The sequence below is a fragment of the Palaemon carinicauda genome, chromosome 26, assembly GCF_036898095.1.
Source record: "Palaemon carinicauda isolate YSFRI2023 chromosome 26, ASM3689809v2, whole genome shotgun sequence".
NCBI lineage: Eukaryota > Metazoa > Arthropoda > Malacostraca > Decapoda > Palaemonidae > Palaemon > Palaemon carinicauda.
Genome location: NC_090750.1, coordinates 38,615,897 through 38,636,635, shown reverse-complemented (window position 1 = coordinate 38,636,635; position 20,739 = coordinate 38,615,897). Strand labels below are relative to the sequence as shown.

The following is a 20,739-nucleotide window of genomic DNA, read 5'->3' as shown; positions in this document are numbered from 1 at the left end:
ATGCCGAGTGAAGGCGGATCTAGTGAGTGAGCAGCAGACGAAGTTCTTTGATGTCAGCACGCCCAGGACAACGATAAACCTCAGGAGGTAGTCTCTTATATAAAGGGGATAGCGGGAAAATTGGGTTTTCATAATATCCTTGGATACTTAAAACCATTGAAATGGTATTCCTGTCCAGAGTAAAACAACGATGTCAAAATGTTGCTTAACTTGTGAAATATTCAATTGCCTAAAAAACATTTTGTGACAACTGTATTTTAAGTTACAAATCATTTAGGTTAAATACTGGGGTAATTGATAAAAAAAATGTGTAATTACTTTAGATATTTTTTAAAGTATCTGTCTATCGCGTACCTTAGTGTTCAATTGGAAAGCAACATTCCTTTCATTTGTTTTGGGGAACTTTTTCCTCTATGTGAACCGCATCACATTAGCTGAACGTGAATGGCGGCTGCATTTTCTCTCGTTATCGTGCATTAAGCTCAGGAAGTGAAAATCAACACGATTGTCGTAAATTAAGAAAGAAAGAAAGAAATCCCAGACAAGTACTCTAAATTCACGTTTAGAAAAAAAAAAGGATTTTTTTTTCGGTATGTGAACTGTTTATTCATTTTTTTTATATAATTTATGAAAATTTTCTAAGATGGCTCGAAGGAATTAAATTATATAATTAAATGCTTATTTTCTTTGTGGTGAAGACAAGTTTATCCCAAACTTCAGAGAACTTTAGTTAATAAAACCTTCGATGTTTGGCAACTTTTAACTTAATTTAGTGTTTTCTTTCTGGCTGTGTACGTATATATATTTGTGTGGGTGTTTGTGCTTTTTGTTGTTTGATGTAAGTTTCGATAAATATATCCTCTCTCTCTCTCTCTCTCTCTCTCTCTCTCTCTCTCTCTCTCTCTCTCTCTCTCTCTCTCTCTCTCTCTCCATTCGGTAACTTCTCCATGTCTCATCTGCTGATCGGTCTAGACTCCCATAGACAGCCAATCACCTTAAGGCTAAATCCCAAAGGTTTGACCTCTCAGGTAACGAGCTTCCTATGACGTCATCGGGGAGTCAAGAGAACGCTCGGGGAGAGAGAGAGAGAGAGAGAGAGAGAGAGAGAGAGAGAGAGAGAGAGAGAGAGAGAGAGAGAGAGAGAACCTGTGGGAGGAGTGTAGATTTAATGAGTTGGGAAGGCGGAGGCGTAGGAATTTTGTTAAACTTAGTTTATCGAATTGATCGTCTCTTGGTTTTGATTAAATGTTAGCAAACTTTAGATGACCATATATTTAATCAATGATTTACTAAAGATATTGAACCGAAATTCACGCTCAAATTATTTATATTCTCTCCTAACCTACTGGTATGAAATAAAAACTTTGACTTACTGTAGACTTCAGCTTTGGATTTTCGAAGGCATACAACTAAGGGTTATGGGATTGTGATATTGAATTTTTTTTTATCCTCGTCCAATTTCATATGTCCTGTGTTGTATTCAAGACTTTTTAATCAAGCATGAAGGAGTGATAGACTGGTGGACGTAATAAAAAGCCTTGGGCGCACAAGGCACTAGAATTTCAACAGGAAAATTATCAGTGCTAAACGGCAGATGACAAAACATTTTGTTATTGTAATATGAATATATATTATTAATTATTATAATTATTATTATTGTTGTTGTTGTTGTTGTTGTTGTTGCTGCTGCTGCTACTGTTATCGTAGATTTTATTATCTTTATTATAATTATTTTATTGTCAATTTGGTTGTTAAAATTCTTCAAGAAATAAGAGTATTTATCTGTTTGTCCCGTAATATGATTTCACGACTGGCATCTTTATGACTGTTAACATGTTTGAGATATGCTATGCATTTTCCAAGAAGTAGTATTTTCTTCTTGAATGGAGGTAGCCCCTTTTTATTCATTATCTGCGCAGTCAACGTTAGTAACTGGTTGGATGGGGGGCGACTGGGCAAGTGTATCCAGTTTCTCCCCAAACTTCAATCACGCAGGCTTTGTATGAGTCTGGGTACGCCAGAGGAGGCGAATTTGAAGATTGTCCTTTAGATACTTTCGGAGTAGACGAGGATCTTGTGGTCATTTTTCATACCACATCATGAGCCCTTTTGATTGTTGTTGCTATTTATGGGATAAGTAAAGTCACAAGCCTCAGATAACAATTTATTAATCAGAGTTACGCTTGTTTGAATGAAGTAGTAAGATTGTTATTTGAAACCATTGAAAGCTTAACGAGCTCAGGAAACTCGCCTTTCCAGTTTTGCTAACATCCCAAGTATCCCCATTTTTGTCTTTAATTTTATACTCAAGTTTATTTGATCAAAATTTTTGATAATTAGTATGAAAGAAATAAAAGTGGATTACGTAATGCCCTGTTCCCTTCTTGTGAAAGACTGCACTGTTAGCTGAATAACAACTAAGCCATACAATTGCAGAAGCTGAGAGGAGGGAGGAATTGTATACTTGGAAACATCGCTTTTTTCAGCTACGTAGAGTGTTCGTTTACTCTATTTTTCGTTCATTCTGTATTTTCCAACTTGGGATTTTAAATTTCTTATGATATAGCGATGAATAATAAGAGTTAAGATAATACGTAAAGAGAAAAGAAGACAGTTGGGAGACACAAACAATTTGATTAGTTTGAAATTATGTCCTGTTCTTATTTAAAAATAAAATCTGAATTAGAGAAATGTCAGCCAGCTTCCCCCATATGCGTAAAGATGTAGTTTGTAACAAACTTAAGAATTGATAACCTCGTTAAGTTTGCGACATGGAAGCAAATACTTCACTGTCAAGAGTCCTGAGCAATTATTTTTTTAATGGCTGTGATCCATCAAACTCTGACCGCGGATTTTCAATGCTTAGGGACATTTCTAAAAGAGCAAAGTGACAGTCTATGGAGGCTTCCTTGACAAGGCATTGTAGAGGCAGTTAGGCATATCTTGGGCAACTAATGTTCTCTCTCATCGATTATTTGTCATGACACAAACGATTTGAGGTCTCGTCTTTTTTCATGGGCTTCTAAGTTTAGATGTGTAGAGTAGAAAGATTAGCTATAGACCTGAATTTTTTTTTTCTCACAGTAAGTATAAGTTGAGCTCGATATTTATAAGGTTTCTTATCTCCTAGATCGTCATAGGTTCGATGTTACTTAATGGTTATAAACACAGATACGCACACACACATACACAACACATGGTAAGAGTAAATGCTTCGTAATTGGCAACTGGATTTCAGGTGTTAGTCGAATTATTAGATGGCTAAAATTCGTAATAGCTGGGCCCTATGATTTAAATACGAAAGTAGTTTTGGAGCTAATGAAAGGAGATTATTTTTGAAAATGTATTTGGAAATCTGTTATCTCCAACAGTGGGTGGCTGCTGGGAAATGAACTCAACAGTCGCTGCCTTACTTTTAACTAATAAAGGCTGGGGAATCTTCTGTGCCGGCAACCTTTTACATATACTGTATTATTCATCTTTACCTTGCTGGAAGTATTGTGCCTCTTGGATATATTGAGACCTTTTTCTTTCCCCTGGCCTATTTCGGTACACCTGTTTAGCATTTTTTAGGTTTCCTCTCATTCGCCCTAACTCATAGATATTCTATTTACCATAACCTTTTCGCAATATATATATATATATATATATATATATATATATATATATATATATATATATATATATATATATATATATATATATATGTGTGTGTGTGTGTGTGTGTGTGTGTGTGTGTATGTGTGTGTGTGTGTGTGTGTGTGATAAACATACGTGGAAGGGGAAGCATTATTATTGACCTTTGCTTAATGAAAAGTTTCACGTCTGTAAACTTTTTCTTAAAGTTCACTGTTTTCGTGTGATGATGTATTGCTAAACATTTTGTCGTGTCCTTTCCCCGGTCTCGACCTTCTTAAATCACGTGAGCATCTCCTTTCAAAATTCTTTTTTTTTTTTCTATTCATCGTAAAATATTGACTCATTATTGTTGTTGTCGGAGCTGTTAGTGAAACCAGCTATTGATTTTAGGCTCACATGCTTTTTGTTTTTGAGATCAGGACTTCGTGGATTGAGATTTGGATAGTATTTGTATACGTGTTGTTAGTTAAATTACAGCTACTCCTGTCTCCCCTACTGTGCTATTGACTCTACTCTTATTGTAGTTGCTGTTGGCTCTCAATAAGAAGAGAATGGAAAAAGATGCTTTTACCTTATTGAACGTCAGTTAGCTCAATGCACACGACCTCTTTCGGAGTATCGGTCACGTGAGCGAACACACCCGTGTGTGCCGGTAAGTCTCTCTCTCTCTCTCTCTCTCTCTCTCTCTCTCTCTCTCTCTCTCTCTCTCTCTCTCTCTCTTCCACCATAATGCATTCTGGGTGTCGTCGTCTTACACGAATTGCTTTGGCTGGCCGAATGACGTCAGTGGTTGGCGTACTGTCTCCCCTCGCGACCCTAAAAACGTTTTTCAGTGGTTTCATTTTTTTCTTTTTTTTTCTTTTGTACGTTTGTTAATCTCTCCTTCTTCAACGTCTTGCTTTTGTCTTTGTTTAGGTTATTGCGGGAAGCAAAGCCTGGTGTGTTGTAGGATGCGTTGTTAAAACAATTTTTACGTGTATGACATATTTATTTTACTTTTTCGATTTAACCATTTATATCTTAATGTGTAACAAGACAACCAAAATAATAAAGGGATCGAAATTACAGTAGGTATTATGGTTCGTTTGTTTTCTCGGACCACTAGTAACAATCTGCATTTCCTTGAGTGTCGGTGTATTGACTTATACTTGGTATTGACGGAGGTGGTGTTGGGAAAACTTTTGTTTATATACTGAAACTTATACACAGTATTTAAATGTTGATTAACTCAAAATCAATTATTGATAAGTAGCTCCTATATCGTTTAACTCAAAATGAATTATTGATAAGTAGCTCCTATATCGTGTTTATATTATGAATATTCAAAGACACTCTTGTGCGTAACAACTTGTTGGTTTATAAATCAAAACGTCTGGCTTGGTTTAGTTAAGCCACAGTTCTTTTCACGGGGACATAGGTGAGCCATGGCTTCATTTAATGATTTGATTATATTAGGGGAAAATTTATCATCACCATCATCATTATTGTGCAATAAGTCAGCCGTGGAAATATTTATTTTCAACCTAAGAAATTTGTTCTTTTTTCCATGTCTTCATTCCGGGTGTTTTAATTTTTGAAATTCTAGTACCTATGGGAACGTGAGTCGTTCACTTAAAACCAAGAATAACATTGTCAGTGATAATATGAAACATTAACTCTAAATTTGAATAAAAGGAAAATGAAAAGCCAATCCTGACAGGATCTCTGGAATGAAAGTTGCTGTCTGGTAAGACTAAATGAAAAATAAACGAGTTTGTATAGCTTTAGTTGAATGCCTCCAAAGATTATACACACCAATATTTAAATATTTTGTATTAAGTAAATGAAGTTTTTGTAACCCCTTCGCTGTATTTTATAGGCTCTTACTGACATTTCTGTTGCTCTTATTCAGATAAAGCTGCTAAATCCTATAAGAAGTATTCAGACGTCTATTGATTCATTTTTACTCTAAGTTATTTTTTTATCCAATTTTACATTCCAAAAAAGTAAAAAATAGAGCTTAAGATAAGATAATCACCCTAAGAGCTATTTTTATAATTTACAGTTTTCATGTCCCCTTATCAGTTAAGAATTGGTTTAGCCGTTGGTGGAGGTCGAACTCACGTTTTAATGACGTCATCGCATGTAGCCTATAAACTTGTGGAACTTCTGTGACGCCATTCTTTCTATCTCGTCTTTGATAACTCTAATTTCCCTGAACTTATCGATTTTCCTTTGTATTTCGTTTTCTCCAATTTGTTTTTTTAGTTTTTCTCCGTTGCTTCAAGTTCTTTCTATTTTAGACGTTGCTAAAATAAAATTTGAATATAATTGGTGTTAAGTTTCAGTATTTTAGACATTGCTCCGCTTATAACACTCCCTTTTCCTTAATATAGCTTGTTCCAAAATATTTTACTCTCTCTCTCTCTCTCTCTCTCTCTCTCTCTCTCTCTCTCCTCTCTCTCTCTCTCTCTCTCTCTCTTTTGCTCTTCCTTGCGTTGTTGTTAAAAGGGAAGTTACGAGCAGAGTACAGTATATATTTTCATGACGTCAGTAGACTCCCGAACTAATCTCAACCAATAGAAGAAGCGGAGAAAGGCCACTATGTCATGACGCTAATATCGATCGTCTCCAATTGGATTTCTCTGAGGTCACAAGACGAAGATAAAGCAGTGTTGCCAACACTGATTTTTGCTCTCTCTCTCTCTCTCTCTCTCTCTCTCTCTCTCTCTCTCTCTCTCTCTCTCTCTCTTCCCTGCCGGGTCTCGCGTGCGGTGCCTTGCTAAGGCCCTGCACGGAAGGAGCCATGACGTCATTAGAATTTTTGATGACGCCAGAAGACACCACAACGCTAAATGGGGACGGGGTGCTTGGGAAGGGGGAGGAGGGGGGCTGTGCTGGGAGAGTAACCAATTGGGTGATGACCAATAATACCTGTGGACATTGATTACATCTCTCTCTCTCTCTCTCTCTCTCTCTCTCTCTCTCTCTCTCCTCTCTCTCTCTCTCTCTCTCTCATGCATGGGAATATAAATATACAGCTGCATAGATAGAGATTTAGTATGTGACTATTAATCTATTTATGTATCTTTTAATTAGTTAAAATCTAATCATTTTTGCATTGGGCAATCTGCTGCAACGTTATCTCTTTTATCATAATATCGTGGCTGAAAAGCAAATGTCATTCTCTATGTTTCCTTTCATAGGTTTAATAGACGATGAATTCATTGCTTCAAGTCCTGATTTTATGAGCTTTTCCAAATCATCCAAGAAGAAACCTTTCTTTGGACACCAAACTGTTGCTGTTTCGAAGAATAATAAAACAAGCATTCGATAATCCCCTTGTGCATTTGCTGGAAGTGCTTCACCTTTCAAGCAACCTTATACAATAGTGACTGACGTTACTTAAAGAAAAATAAACCACATAATTACTATAGCTCTTTTCTCCTTTTTTTCTGCCTCAGTACTTGTGTTTGCTTTATTCATTCTTGATATAACTGAGAAAACGCCCGTGTGTGTGAAGAGGCGCTGAAGCCCCGTAAATGTCATGCGAGCTACATGGGGCGTTGAACATAAGAGATGAGTTGCAGGATGGCAGACATACAGAGGGGGAGGGAGACAGGGGATTGCGATGTCCATTGCTGTAGGTGGCTACCGAAACTCGTGTTTTGATTTAAACTTTCCTGAAACTTCTTTAAACGAAAAATTTCAGTTTAGTAGATAGATTTTCTCCGGGGTAATATTAAGAAAGCAGAGATTGAATTGTAGGTAAGGGAGAGGGATAAATATCTATGCCTTACTGAGACAGTTGTATTTTCATATCTGTGTTAACGAATAGGCTTTTATGCGTACATCTGTATAGTTATTTATACACATGCAAAACATAATAAAAGAAAAATATAGATGACTAAGACAAGATGAAGTTTAATTTGCTATCTCTTTGTATTTAGCGATACATATATATATATATATATATATATATATATATATATATATATATATATATATATATGCATATATATATATGCATATATATATATATATATATATATATATATATATATATATATATATATATATATATATATTTACTGCGGCTTTTTTCCTTTAATGTGGGTAACAAAAAATTTTGGTATTCCAGTTTTCAGCATGCATGTTAGGGAAGGTTGTTATCTCGACACACTACAATATGTACACATATTGGGTAAGTGCTTAAATTATCTCTGAAAATCGAGGTGATGATGTGTGAGGGAATTTCTGAGAAAACTTCTTTATGAAGGTAAAGTTTGAGAGTTTGAAGTTAAGTCTCTATATTTTAGAAGTGTTTAAAAAAAGAGAAGAGAAAGACTAAGAAAGGGTTGCATCAAAGGTACTCGAAAGCAAGGACTGTGATATCCTGGAAGGACAAGAGTTCTTGTTTCTAAAAGAATAATGCAAATCGAAAAACGTGGCTTTTTTAAGCATTTTTCGTGTGGTATATAGTCTTGAAATTCACGTGGAAATCGAAACGCTTGAAGTGTATACTTCGGCCCAAAATTATGAAATTTTACTTAAAGGTTAATCTAGACAGCATATAATTATGGGATATTTAAAAAAAAAAAAAAAAAAAAAATCATGTTTTGGCGAGGAATGTACATCGTCAGTTATTTGTCATTTTTGTGGGGGGGGGGGGGGGGGTGCTGTTGCTCAAAACTGAGGAGGAACGTTTGGGTGACCTATCCAATTTCCTATTAAGTAACTTGTAAAACATGACTGGTTTAATCATTTTAACTGCATTTTTTAAAGAAAGAAAACTAAAAATTTTATATTCAATATGATTCTTTTTCTGAGAAGCCTTACATGAACTACAAAGTAACTAGAGCCTCGCCTGTATAACCAGAGCTCTCGAGAACTACTTGACTTGATGAAGCTGCCACTTGACCGGCCATGTGGTTTGCATCCGCTTTTGCATTCCTTCAGGTACTATTAGAAGATTGTACGATCAAGTGTCAGTCAGTGTGATTAGTCCGTAACTTTCGCAACTGAAACTTTCTATATTCTGTAGTTTGAGTTGAATCTTTGGCTTCAATTTAAGAGCAGTTCTTTTCTATCATAATTTTCCTTCAGGTGCATTTCATTCCCTATAACCTAATAAAGATTTAAAGGACGCTCATGAATGACAGGGGCAAGGGACAGAGGCATTGTCCTTGCTAGCAGGATAATGCCATAGAGATTGACCATATATACAGTACATATGATCAGCGCCCTAGCCCCTCTCCACCAGGGAGGACCAGGCAATGGCTGCTGATGACTCGACAGGTAGACCTGTAGGCTCTGCCAAACGCCCCATCCTTAGCTCGCAACTATGGTGATGTTGGAGGCAACATTGGCCTTGGAGGCACTACAAGAAACTATCGAGCATCAGTGGGACTCGAAACCCAGTCCAGCAGATCACTAGACTGCGACGTTTCCATTAGGCCACCACAACTCCAAATATAAGTATATTGTTTTTTTCGCCTCGATTTTTCCATCGTAAATAAAGTATTTGACGGTGCTTTAATTGTCTTCAGAATATGAACATCAGGCGCAGAAACCATTACCGTGGGCTCAACTTGGAAGTTGCTGCTAAAATGGCCCCAAACAGTGTTCCTGCAAGATATTTCTTAGGGTCTTTTTTTCCGTAACCTAATGCTCTGGAAGTTGCAAGGTCTGAAGCCTTGTCGTTTTACCATTTTTTCTATTGCCCTTATTCTAAGCTGCAGCTTCAATAACTTTTGCGGTTTCATTTTTTTCATATGTACATTATATATATATATATATATATATATATATATATATATATATATATATATATATATATATATATATATATATATATATATATATATATCTACATATATATATATATGTATATATATATATATATATATATATATATATATATATATATATATATATATATATATATATATATATATATATATATATATATAGGGCTTGGAAGTATTGAAATAAATGATTTTGTTAGGTAAAAGGAAGAATATGGCGAGATATGAATGAATGAAATTATTTCAATTTTTTTTTTTTTGAAAATGACGTCGAGGAAGTGTAGCAAATGGTGATTAATTTTGGTGATTGTATGAAAATTGCTAGAATTTTATTTTTCACTTTTTTCCAGCTTATCAATTATGAAATAAGAAATTATAGAGGGTGCAATAGGACAAGACTGAAAAGAGACATGGCTATACAGTGACTGGAGAAGGCAGGATGAATAACAGACTCATGAATAAGTCACAAGTCTTGCTGAGCCTGTATGCTGTAGTGACTGACACAATAGGGGAAATTTAACGACCTTGATGTGGTAGTATAGATGAAAAGGTATTTTAAATTGTGACCCAGGTGTAGGTGTAGGAATTATAGTTGATTTTATAGTAGTCATAAATTGGAATATAAGGCTAAAATTTCTTCGAACTTATCTTCCTAGGAATATGAAAATTAACACCCAGCTAAGTTTATATAAATTGTTAATAATTAAATGTGTGAAGGAATGGAAAATGTTTGGCATAGAAACTGTAATGTCTTCAGTGAGAACACGTGGATTGAAGAGTTTTAGTCTGGTGAAATGATGGGTTTTAAGGGATACAAATAAATGTTTTGATAGCAATTCAAAATTTATTGGTGAGAAAGGCTTGGGGAATAAAAGGGGAACCAATTAGTCCTAAGACTAAAAAAAAAAAAAGTTCGTATTTTCAAACAAACTAATTTAGATGGAGGAGAATAGAACTTTTATCATACAGTGAATATGGCATTGACCTATACTGGCCTCAATGCCTCTCTAGGTTTTTTTACTAAGAGTGTAGAATTTTCTATCTCCGTTTCCCTATTTCCCTCTTTAGGTGTTTATTGATTTATTCACTGAATAGCCTAAAAAATGTCTTAATCAGTCCTTTCACGTATCTGAAAACTGATTTCTTAACTTCCTGTCCTTAGAAAAGAGATCTAAATATACTTGTTTTTTTAAGTCGTGCCAAGTATTGACCGTCGTTTCTTTTATACATCCAAGCAAACGCTTTTGAATAGATATGTAAACATCACTCTCGTATTCCTTATGGGCTCTGGAATAGGTGGACTATGTTTCAGATGTATTTTGTTAGGTAATGTGCATCTCTTAGTCACCAAGTAAACCTGACTCACACAATATAATAAAAATCATATATGAGCTGAACAAGGAACCTAAACCTAGATTTGAAATCTAAAGGACCAGAGTTTTTTTTTTTTATATTTCAAAGACGTCGGTTCTCTTTGACATCTTACATCAGTTGCTGTATTACCGTTCCAGACGTGACATTACTAGAGACAACGGGTTTATCTCCATGAGCGGAGGGGCATATGAGACCTTGAAGCTTTGTGGATATGCACACCAGGCATTATTATAGGGTATTTGCATCATCCCTTCGGTCCCTAGTTCCACTTACCTTTTAGGTTTCTATTGCATTCCAATATTCAATTCCTGCCTACCGTCTTGCTATCCAGTCTCTTTCAACTTTCAATTAACTGTTCAACTACGGAATTTTCCTCCCAAGTGCATCTTGGTGCTGAATTACCTACTTGGCCAAAGTGTGGTCCCTGGAACCCAAATTCCACTAAGCCTTACTATTCCATGTGTCTCTTAGATTTCCGCAGACGTAGAGAATGTGTACCTTTTTGTGCCTTATATCTACACTGGTTCTTTTCAGAAGACTATTCTTCTTGAATGATGAAGGATAGACTTTTGTTGATTAGAATTATTTAAATGATCTCTTATAATAATTATACTGTGGATATCAAGTCTCAGATCTTTACAGTTAGTTTTGACCTTTCTTTCTTTAGATCCTTTTTATTTATTTACTAAAGCGTTCAATTAGTCAGCTAGAACTTCAATTGGATTGCATTGGGAATAGTTATGAATATTTTAAGCTAAGGTTTTTTCTTGAACTTTTATTTTCAAGATGAAATCCGAGATTATCTGTATCCCAGAAACAGTCTTTTCACTTTATGTTACTGCAATGACCTACCTTTGTGTCAGTTACTGATTATTTTATATTTGTTTGTGTGTACTTGTATGTACATTAAGAAAAATCTACATCATAAGAAACAAGCATTGGATTGTTTCCTGGATACCAAAATATTTATTTTTTATCATAAAAAATTATCTACTTAGTTCTTTTTTTTCTACTTTTTTATTTTTTTTTTTACTTTTATGGATACTCATGAAGAAGATGACAGGGTAGATTTTATCAGCTGCTTATCTTTGGCAGATATTTTTTTTACCCTAAGCGTGGCATGACTGTCCAAAACAGGACCAATGCTGTTAGAAAATCGTATGTAAAGTTTTCTCATCAAGGGATGACGAAACTTTAAAGAGAATAGACAGGCTAAATCTGTTTATGAAATTGCTGTTCATTTGCAGTACATTAAGTTGACTAATTAACGTACCATTGCTAAATGGTTAAGCGTTGTTTCACAGTGTTTTAAATTCTTGTACCCAGATACTTTAAAAAGAGCTCTTTGTGTCTACAGAATATTTTGCTACTGAGCTGACTAGATAAACAACCATTGATATTCCCTTTCTTTCTTTTTCAGGCAGAAAACTTATTATTAGACGTCAATATGAATATGAAAATCGCCGATTGGGGTTTCAGTAACTACTACACCCCCGGCGGACACCCTGAATACCTGGTGTGGGTCGCCGCCGTATGCTGCTCCTGAGGTGTTCGAGGGAAAGAAATACATCGGTCCTGAAATAGATATTTGGGTAAGTCTTATTCAGACTGTGAGTGACAAGAAACAGTTGTCAGTTCTGCAGGTAAGTGGATTAATACAGCCTCGATGCACAAATGCCTCTGTCACGATTTTTGGATGAAAAGCTGATTTGAATTCTGATCGTAATTTTTACGTAGGAGTTTTACAAAGTTATGAAAGTTATGTTTCTTTTGAGGCTGCTGATTTATTAGGCATTATCCCAATCATGGATGAATAATGTATATTGACTTATGAAAGATTGCATGATACTGTTAGATTGAGATCATTAGATAATTGGGTATGACATAAGTAGGAAAGTGGAGGTCGAAGGGGGGGGGGGGGGGGGGGCAAATTCTCTCTCTCTCCTCTCTCTCTCTCTCTCTCTCTCTCTCTCTCTCTCTCTCTCTCTCTCTCTCTCTCTCTCTCTCTCTCTCTCTCTCTTTCTCTCTCTCTCGGTGAATAAGGACACGACATCCTAGCTGGGTTTCAGGGGAATATGAGGATTCGGTATCTATAAGAGACTGCGTACCAGTAAAGATCAACAGAAAATTCTAATACACTGTTGGTATAAACATTCAAAAGAAAAAGAAATGTATCAATGAAATAAGTTGTGTTTTTTTTTTTCAAGACGAAAGTCTTCCGGGTGCTTTACATGTTTGTATAAGCTCCAAGGTGAAGGGGAACATGAAGCGAGACACCTGCTAATTACTTGGAAATTTTATAGACACGGATGTCTCAGTCCGGGAAATGATCAATCTAAAGGCAAATAACATAGTTTTTAGATAAAAGGTGGAGAGGGGCTTCACTTAAATGGTAAGATTGAGGAACTGTATTTCGCTTAACTTTTCTTTAGAAATCTGTTGAGTAGAGGATTTTTGGGAGAAACTGTATAGATTTTTTTAATACTTTTGTTATTTCTTTTTAAAATCCTTTAGTGTTCATTTAGAAAGTAGTATCTTATTGAATTCGTAAAGGATTAAATAACAGGATCTTATTTGGTGTGGATATTTTTAACTGCTATGTGAACTTACCAGGCATGTTGGACACTTTCTGTATAAAGTATTAGTTAATATTTAGAAATTCTTACATAAATGAAAAAGTTGATTTTGTACAATGTAAAGACTCATGAATATTTTAACTTAATTATGTCATCACTGTCCAGCTGATTCGTTTCATCATCAAAGACACTTTTTTTTCAGTTTCTTCACCTATCTCCCTTTAGAAATGTAAGGCAAAAATACATACAAATCTTCTACTATTCTTTTTATCTAGCGCGAGAACATACTAAGGGAACTTGTTCAGAAGGCTAGCCAATTGAAGAGATATTTAGACAATCTATTTACAAAACTAACTTAGTACCCAATATTCATCTCTTTAGGGGTGGCAGGCTTACATCTCTGTCAAAGCAGACAACTAATTAGTTGGTAAAATTGAGGAGCGTACCCTAGGTACAAGACATGTCTTTGTGGCTGCATAAACATGGCTAAGGTTTTAATCAACTAATAAGTTAGCCTTCCTTTCACCATAGAAGATTAATAAGGCCACATCCAGCAGAGGATTGATTGATTTGAGGTTTTCTGGCATCCTGACATCTAAGGTCATTGACCTTATTCCAATGATAATTCAAGTTACTTTCTCAGACACTGTTCAACACTTCCGATCTAGATTAGAGGAACTCATTACTGCCAATTAAGTCATACATTGACATAAAAAAATCTGCATCTGTGTAACAGATTAGGGTACCTAACACCCGGGGTAAAGTGTACCACGCTGTATTTGAAGAGGCTATGCTACTGGCATCAGTAACAGGTTAGATTTTATTGTACTGCATGGACATTAGGAAATGGATGTAAAAGAGCAACATTGAATGTAGAACAAGAAGGAGAGAAAGTGGCCACGGGGAGTTTACCCTCTTACTGTATAGATTTCCTTTTAAACTAACAATCATTGCCATTTCCTTTTCCATGCATAAAATAAGCAGTCTTCATCATAAGTCGAGTTCCATGATAGAATAATCATTAACTCCTATAGTTAATTATAGAGTTGATACTGGACCGTAATTAATGGCAATGTCATATCTACTCGATTATCTTTTTCCATGGATGACAATGATTTGACTTACAAAAATATAGCGGCAACTCTAATCCTAAAGTCTCAACCCTTTGCAGGTGAATCATAGCAGCTTGATTAAATTGCCTTTCGATTAAATGAGAAAAAGTTATACACATTTTGTTATTGTTTCATAACATTAAGACTCCATTAAGTATATTCATTTTAATTTGGTTACTGTTCTTGAAATATTTTATATTTCCTAATTTCCTTTTCTCACTGGGCTAATTTCCCTGTTGGAACCCCTGGGCTTATAGCATCCTGCTTTTCCAACTAGGGTTGTAGCTTAATATATAATAATAATAATAATAATAATAATAATAATAATAATAATAATAATGATATGAATAATTATGGTAATAATAATAATAATAATAATAATAATAATAATAATAATAATAATAATAATAATTAGTAATAATAATGATAATAATAATAATAATAATAATAATAATGATAATAATTAATAATAATATTAATAATAATAATAATAATAATAATAATAATAATAATAATAATAATAATAATAATAATAATAATAATGATAATAATAACAGTAGAGAATATTTAACTAAAGAATTTCTTGTCTTTCCACCGCAGAGCCTCGGCGTTGTTCTTTATGTATTGGTGTGCGGAGCGCTTCCCTTCGATGGTCCCACTCTTCCAGCTCTTCGGGATCGAGTCCTCTCCGGCCGCTTCAGAATACCCTACTTCATGTCTTCAGGTTAGAGAATAAATATAAAAAGAGATTGTGATGTTGGTGTCTCCTAGACGTCTAGAAATGATAGCACTTGTGTGTGCAAGGTAGAGTAAATGTTCATTATTTTCATGATTAAGGTAATAATCACTAACATACCTAAAAATTACAGTTGTTTTTTTGTACTCTACTCACCCATCTTATTAACAATAATCTTTGTGGGAGTTATAGTTCTTATGCCTTTTGAAATTTTCAAGTATTGCTTAGTTATTTCTAGGACTTGGGGGATTAAGGAAAGTTTTACTAAGTAAAAGAAGTGTATATTTTCATTCTTGTTTACGAAACTGGGTCTTCATAATTAGACAAAAAAAGGATTTAGTGCTGTACTTGGCTGTATTTTTACCACCTGAATGCCGGTATATTTGTGCATTTATTGATAGGTCTCAGGATAAAGAAAAAAGTATGGCATCTTAGTATTAGATATGACGTAAGTATCATATTGTTTATCAGGTTACTTTTATGCTCATAGATGACACATGTTGGAACCGTTTTTTTAATTTTATGCCTGTTTTTTATTTACTGGTACTATTGATACCCAGCACCTAAAATTGATGGGGAAAGGGATTTTCCAATGAAAATATGATATCTTGGAAATTATTGTTATTAAATGCGATGAAAAATAGCATTGGTCTTTATAAATGCTTTTATTTAACTACCAGGTGCACAATGTCATTTTCGAGCTGTCTGACATGGTTTGCAGTTGGAATTTCCATAAAGTTCATTCAAAGAGTCTCACAATATTACTACAGTGAGAGATGGATATCATGTGTGAAAAATAAGATAGAGATTAGAAAATGGGGAAAAGTAGAATTTATTTACTCTGTTATGTTATGAGGGTGAGCTGAATCATTCTATGAGTTTTTACTTTGTTGAGAGAGGAACTGAGGAGGGCTCTTGAATGTCACTTTTAACATTGATAAATTTTGAATTTATAATAAACTACACGACCTCGGGTAACCTGAAAATAACTAAAGAGGTATCCCCTTAGCCAAAATGCCAATTTACAATTGTTAAGTAATGGAACAGGCTGTGTGTAATTTGCTTTCTATCTTTGTTTTTTTTTTTCAAAGGAAGTCGTTAGCCAAGTGGTGTTTACATATGGTAACAGTGTTTAACGGAATTAAAGTCACAGTCTCTTGTACATGACAGTAATTAGGTGCTAGCTAAGCTGGGAACAAGTCTGGAAAACTAAGCAGTAGCAAGTGAGAAGTTGGTAGTGTGCCTTTAGAAGTGAGTGACAAGTTACTCATAAATAGAACAGATGACTAATTACTGGCCTTGCCTTCCTGCTTACTGGTAACCCTCGTCTTCCCTGGCTCATCAATACTTTCCCTAATTATAAGTTTACTAACAACTAATAACTTACAGCAAGCTAGTTACAGTTACACAGTCGGCTTGCTTACCTAAACTTAAAGAATCCTTGAAATGGGGTTAATAGACTAATAACTCAAATACGCAAATAGCCTGCTCTCATTCTTGAAAGGCGAATGTTTCATGAAAATATAACTCTCAAGTTTTATAAAAGGACGTGTGATGGAATACAGCAGACCTGAGTACCAAGTGATGTGCAAAGGATGTTTGTCATGTCCCTTTGTCATCCAGATTCGCTATCTTTTTAGCCTTTTATGTGACTTCTATTCCTGCTCCATTTCTTCTGTTTTGTTTTCCAATCTCTGTCAACTTTTACTTCTTAGTAAAACTGAGGTTTTATCCTTGGCAATGGCTGGCCAACCATCCAAAATCCATTTACAATTATATATATATATATATATATATACATATATATATATATATATATATATATATGTATGTATGTATGTATGTATGTATGTATGTATGTATGTATGTATATATATATATAAATAGAAATAGAAATAGAAATAGAAATAGAAATAGAAATAGAAATAGAAATATATCTATCTATCTATCTATCTATCTATCTATCTATCTATCTATCTATCTATCTATCTATCTCTCTCTCTCTCTCTCTCTCTCTCTCTCTCTCTCTCTCTCTCTCTCTCTCTCTCTATATATATATATATATATATATATATATATATATATATATATATAAACTTTATATATGCCGTATACTGTATATGTGCAACAATGACTCCTGGTATATGGAGTGAAATCTTGATTCACATCATCATACACCTCCTAAAAGTATTATTTTTATTTATTTCATTTATTGATATTTAATTTTATGTGGAATGATCATAATTATCTTCATTATTAGGTGTCTCATAAGTATATCAGGTAAAAACTTGATTTCAATTAAAGTAAGAGTTCTGTAATTTCATATTTCTTTTTTAATTGACAATGTGTCTAGTCATCGAGTCTACTTCTTTAAACTGTAAAAGCACGAATAGGTTTAGGTTGTTCGTCTTGTGAATGAAGTTCATCCTACATTTTATAGTGTGTTAAATACTTCCTGGCTCTCCTTGACTTCCTTGGGATATTTTACCATTCAATGACATTTAGATGTTATATCCCATTCTTTCATCTTTAATCAAATACAGTGCAACCTGTATCTCACAAATATATTGCTAACTTTGTAAAGCCCCGTGGGAACAGTTTCAGATGATTTGATTTAGCGTGGACTCAAAAAAAAAAAAAAAAACATCTGTTATTGTCGTTCTTGAAATCATAATGCTTTGGACCATGAAATGGCATTTAGTCAGTGAAATTATGTCTCCATAAAAATTGACAGCATCCCAGACCGGCCACATCTAGATTTTCAACCCCTTTATCGGTTATTTGCAGTCGTTAGCATTCCTTCAAGGCGGTCTTGCAAAAGTAACAATTTTCATTAATGTATTCGCAAACATCTTTCTTTAATATGAAACATTTTATGATGCCTCATAATAACAAGGATTAGAGTGATGTCCAAGTATTGTTTAAACGTTACTGGTCGTGGTGGCGATAGCTCTGCTTGGCAATAATGAAACTAAAAGAGGATATGCACTTTTTTCGTATCGTAATGGTAAATAATGGTAATCATTTGGATTGTCTTCAAGCAATTAATCCAGGAGCAGATAGCTCTGATTGGCAATAATGAAAGTATAAATGGAGATTAGTCCTTTGATTTGTCAATGTTTTGAATGGTTCTATATTATTATTTTCTTCCTGTTTCTTAGAGTTAGAAATCATTTGGCCTTTCCTCAAAGAATTTTCGAAATTGTGACAAAGCTTATTTTATTTTTTCGTAAAACAATGTTTAAACTAGCATTTTCAGCATGGAGTGGAAGGACTTTTAGATTTCTTGCACAGTTAATGAAGTCAGTCTTTTAAAAGAGTATAACCTTAACATCTCGTGAAGTTATGGCCTGGGTTAAAAGTTGCAATTCGGCTTTTTTTTTTTTTTTTTTTTTTTTTTTTTTTTGTTATTGCACCCCGTTGATACTGAACTTGACTTTTAAGACATTAACATATTGTTGGCCTCTGGAATGGGACAGAATCCATCGCCGTTTTGTTCTTCGTACTTTATATCTGCTTTTATGCGTACAAATTCAGGCTCCGTATTATTATAGATTGAAACATTTTGTGTGAAATCTGTCACGTTTCCATTAGTGTTATCGCTGGTTGAATAATGCTCGGGCATAAGTGGAAGTTATAAGATTTTAGAAAATCCATCTCATTTTACCCTGAACTTCTGCAAGTGATTCAGTTATGGAGGAGCACTGGATAATTGGTGGGCTTACATTTTGGCATATTTTGATCTGTTTACCTTTTGATTACATAGATCTTTTGAATGTTTATTTTGGAATGGTCTTTTACTGTTATAGCTATGGCATTATCTTATCACCGAGTATAGTTTCCTGTTCATCCTATTTTTAGTTCGTTTTATCTAAGTCTTTTGCTTCTATCCCATTCTTTCATTTTGTTGTAAAATCTCAGTTCTTATGTTTTTTTTATAGTAATTATCGAATTAATGTTGCCTAATCTGCATTCGAGATTGTTCAGCTGTCAGGTTACTACCCACTCGAATCTCTGATTTTCAGAGCTTACAAGTTGTTTAATGTTTTTACACTTATTCTTTGCTTGGTTGTTTGAATAACATTTTCCACTCACATTCTCTTTCTACTACCCAGGTTTTCCATAAATAACTGAAAACGTAGAAACATTATGACATCTTCATAAAATATAAGATGTGAAGCTTACCTCTGAAAACTAAAAAATATGGTAAATTTAATTGAATGGTTCGGGCTATTGAAATAATCAACCGCTTTAGAATATTAAAATAAGCGGGAGATAACCAACGTATAAACTATTTATTATTTAATTTATATAATCTATTAAAACCCGGGAAATTTAACACAGTTATTAAATAGCCACAGACTACTTAAAAGGAATGTGTTAACGAATTGTAATCCCCTCCCCTTCCAAAAATATTAATATCTAATTGAATAAATGTACACTATCTATATAAAAATAGTGCATTTGTGCGCATGATAATTAAAATTTAACCATTGTAAAGCGTATTGAGTAACATCTTTAATTGGGTTAACCAAGGCCGAAAGAACAAATACAAGGTTCATTCAATAGTAGTGGACAATGTGGGTGTGTCTAGCAGACGTTGGAGGGAACATTTGCGGGGCCTCCGTTTTCTTTTTTATTGAGTGGGAAACTAAAGGAAAAATGCCCAACTCTGCACGTAGTCCATGAGATGTAGAAAACGGACTGACAGAAGAAAACAGAGAGGTAGTGAGAGGGTGTTCCTAACAATAACGTCATTACTACGACTGCTATTGGTGATGTTTAGTCAGAAGCGCTGCCCACCTGAGTGGTGGGTTGACCTCTTATATGCTTTTGACTTTGGGGTTAACCATTATGCATTGTGGATACAGTTTCTCTGGCGTGATGTTTTCCAGCTGAAATATTCAATAATGAGATTTCACTAATTCAGGCCAATAACATGACTCGGAGATATTTTCTTGGAGGAATTGGCAGTAATGGGTCTTGGCGAGAATGGAATCTCTCTCTCTCTCTCTCTCTCTCTCTCTCTCTCTCTCTCTCTCTCTCTCTCTCTCTCTCTCTCTCTCTCAAACGATTCTACTACTTATGTTGTGGCGGAATGATAAAGCAAGCCCTTTAATCTGAATTACAGACAAAAAATTCTTCAGCACAAACTTTTCCCTTTCCCTATCGTCCGAACTGAACTCTTGAATAGGAAGGAAGGATATTTAAACTAAATATTATCGTTGAACCTATAATTACTAAAGCTATTAGCATACGAAACAAAAGTACCTGTACCGCAACTTAAATAATGCGTAATGTTTGCGATGTATATATATATATATATATATATATATATATATATATATATATATATATATATATAGATATATATATATATATATATATATATATATATATATATATATATATATATATATATATATATATAATATTTATATATGTGTGTGTGTGTGTGTATGTATTTCGAACACTCACCCACACACTAAACTGGAACACCTACGGTACACTTCCGT

At 34.3% G+C, this 20,739-nt stretch overlaps 1 protein-coding gene across 1 annotated transcript in view; it reads left to right on the top strand.

The window, feature by feature from the left end:
• Positions 1–20,739, top strand: part of LOC137619496 (serine/threonine-protein kinase SIK2-like) — a 134,046-nt gene that overhangs the window by 83,530 nt on the left and 29,777 nt on the right. The window contains 3 exon segments of the mRNA XM_068349575.1: positions 12,220–12,297; positions 12,299–12,391; positions 15,088–15,211. Of these exon segments, the coding sequence (XP_068205676.1) occupies positions 12,220–12,297; positions 12,299–12,391; positions 15,088–15,211 (295 nt within the window).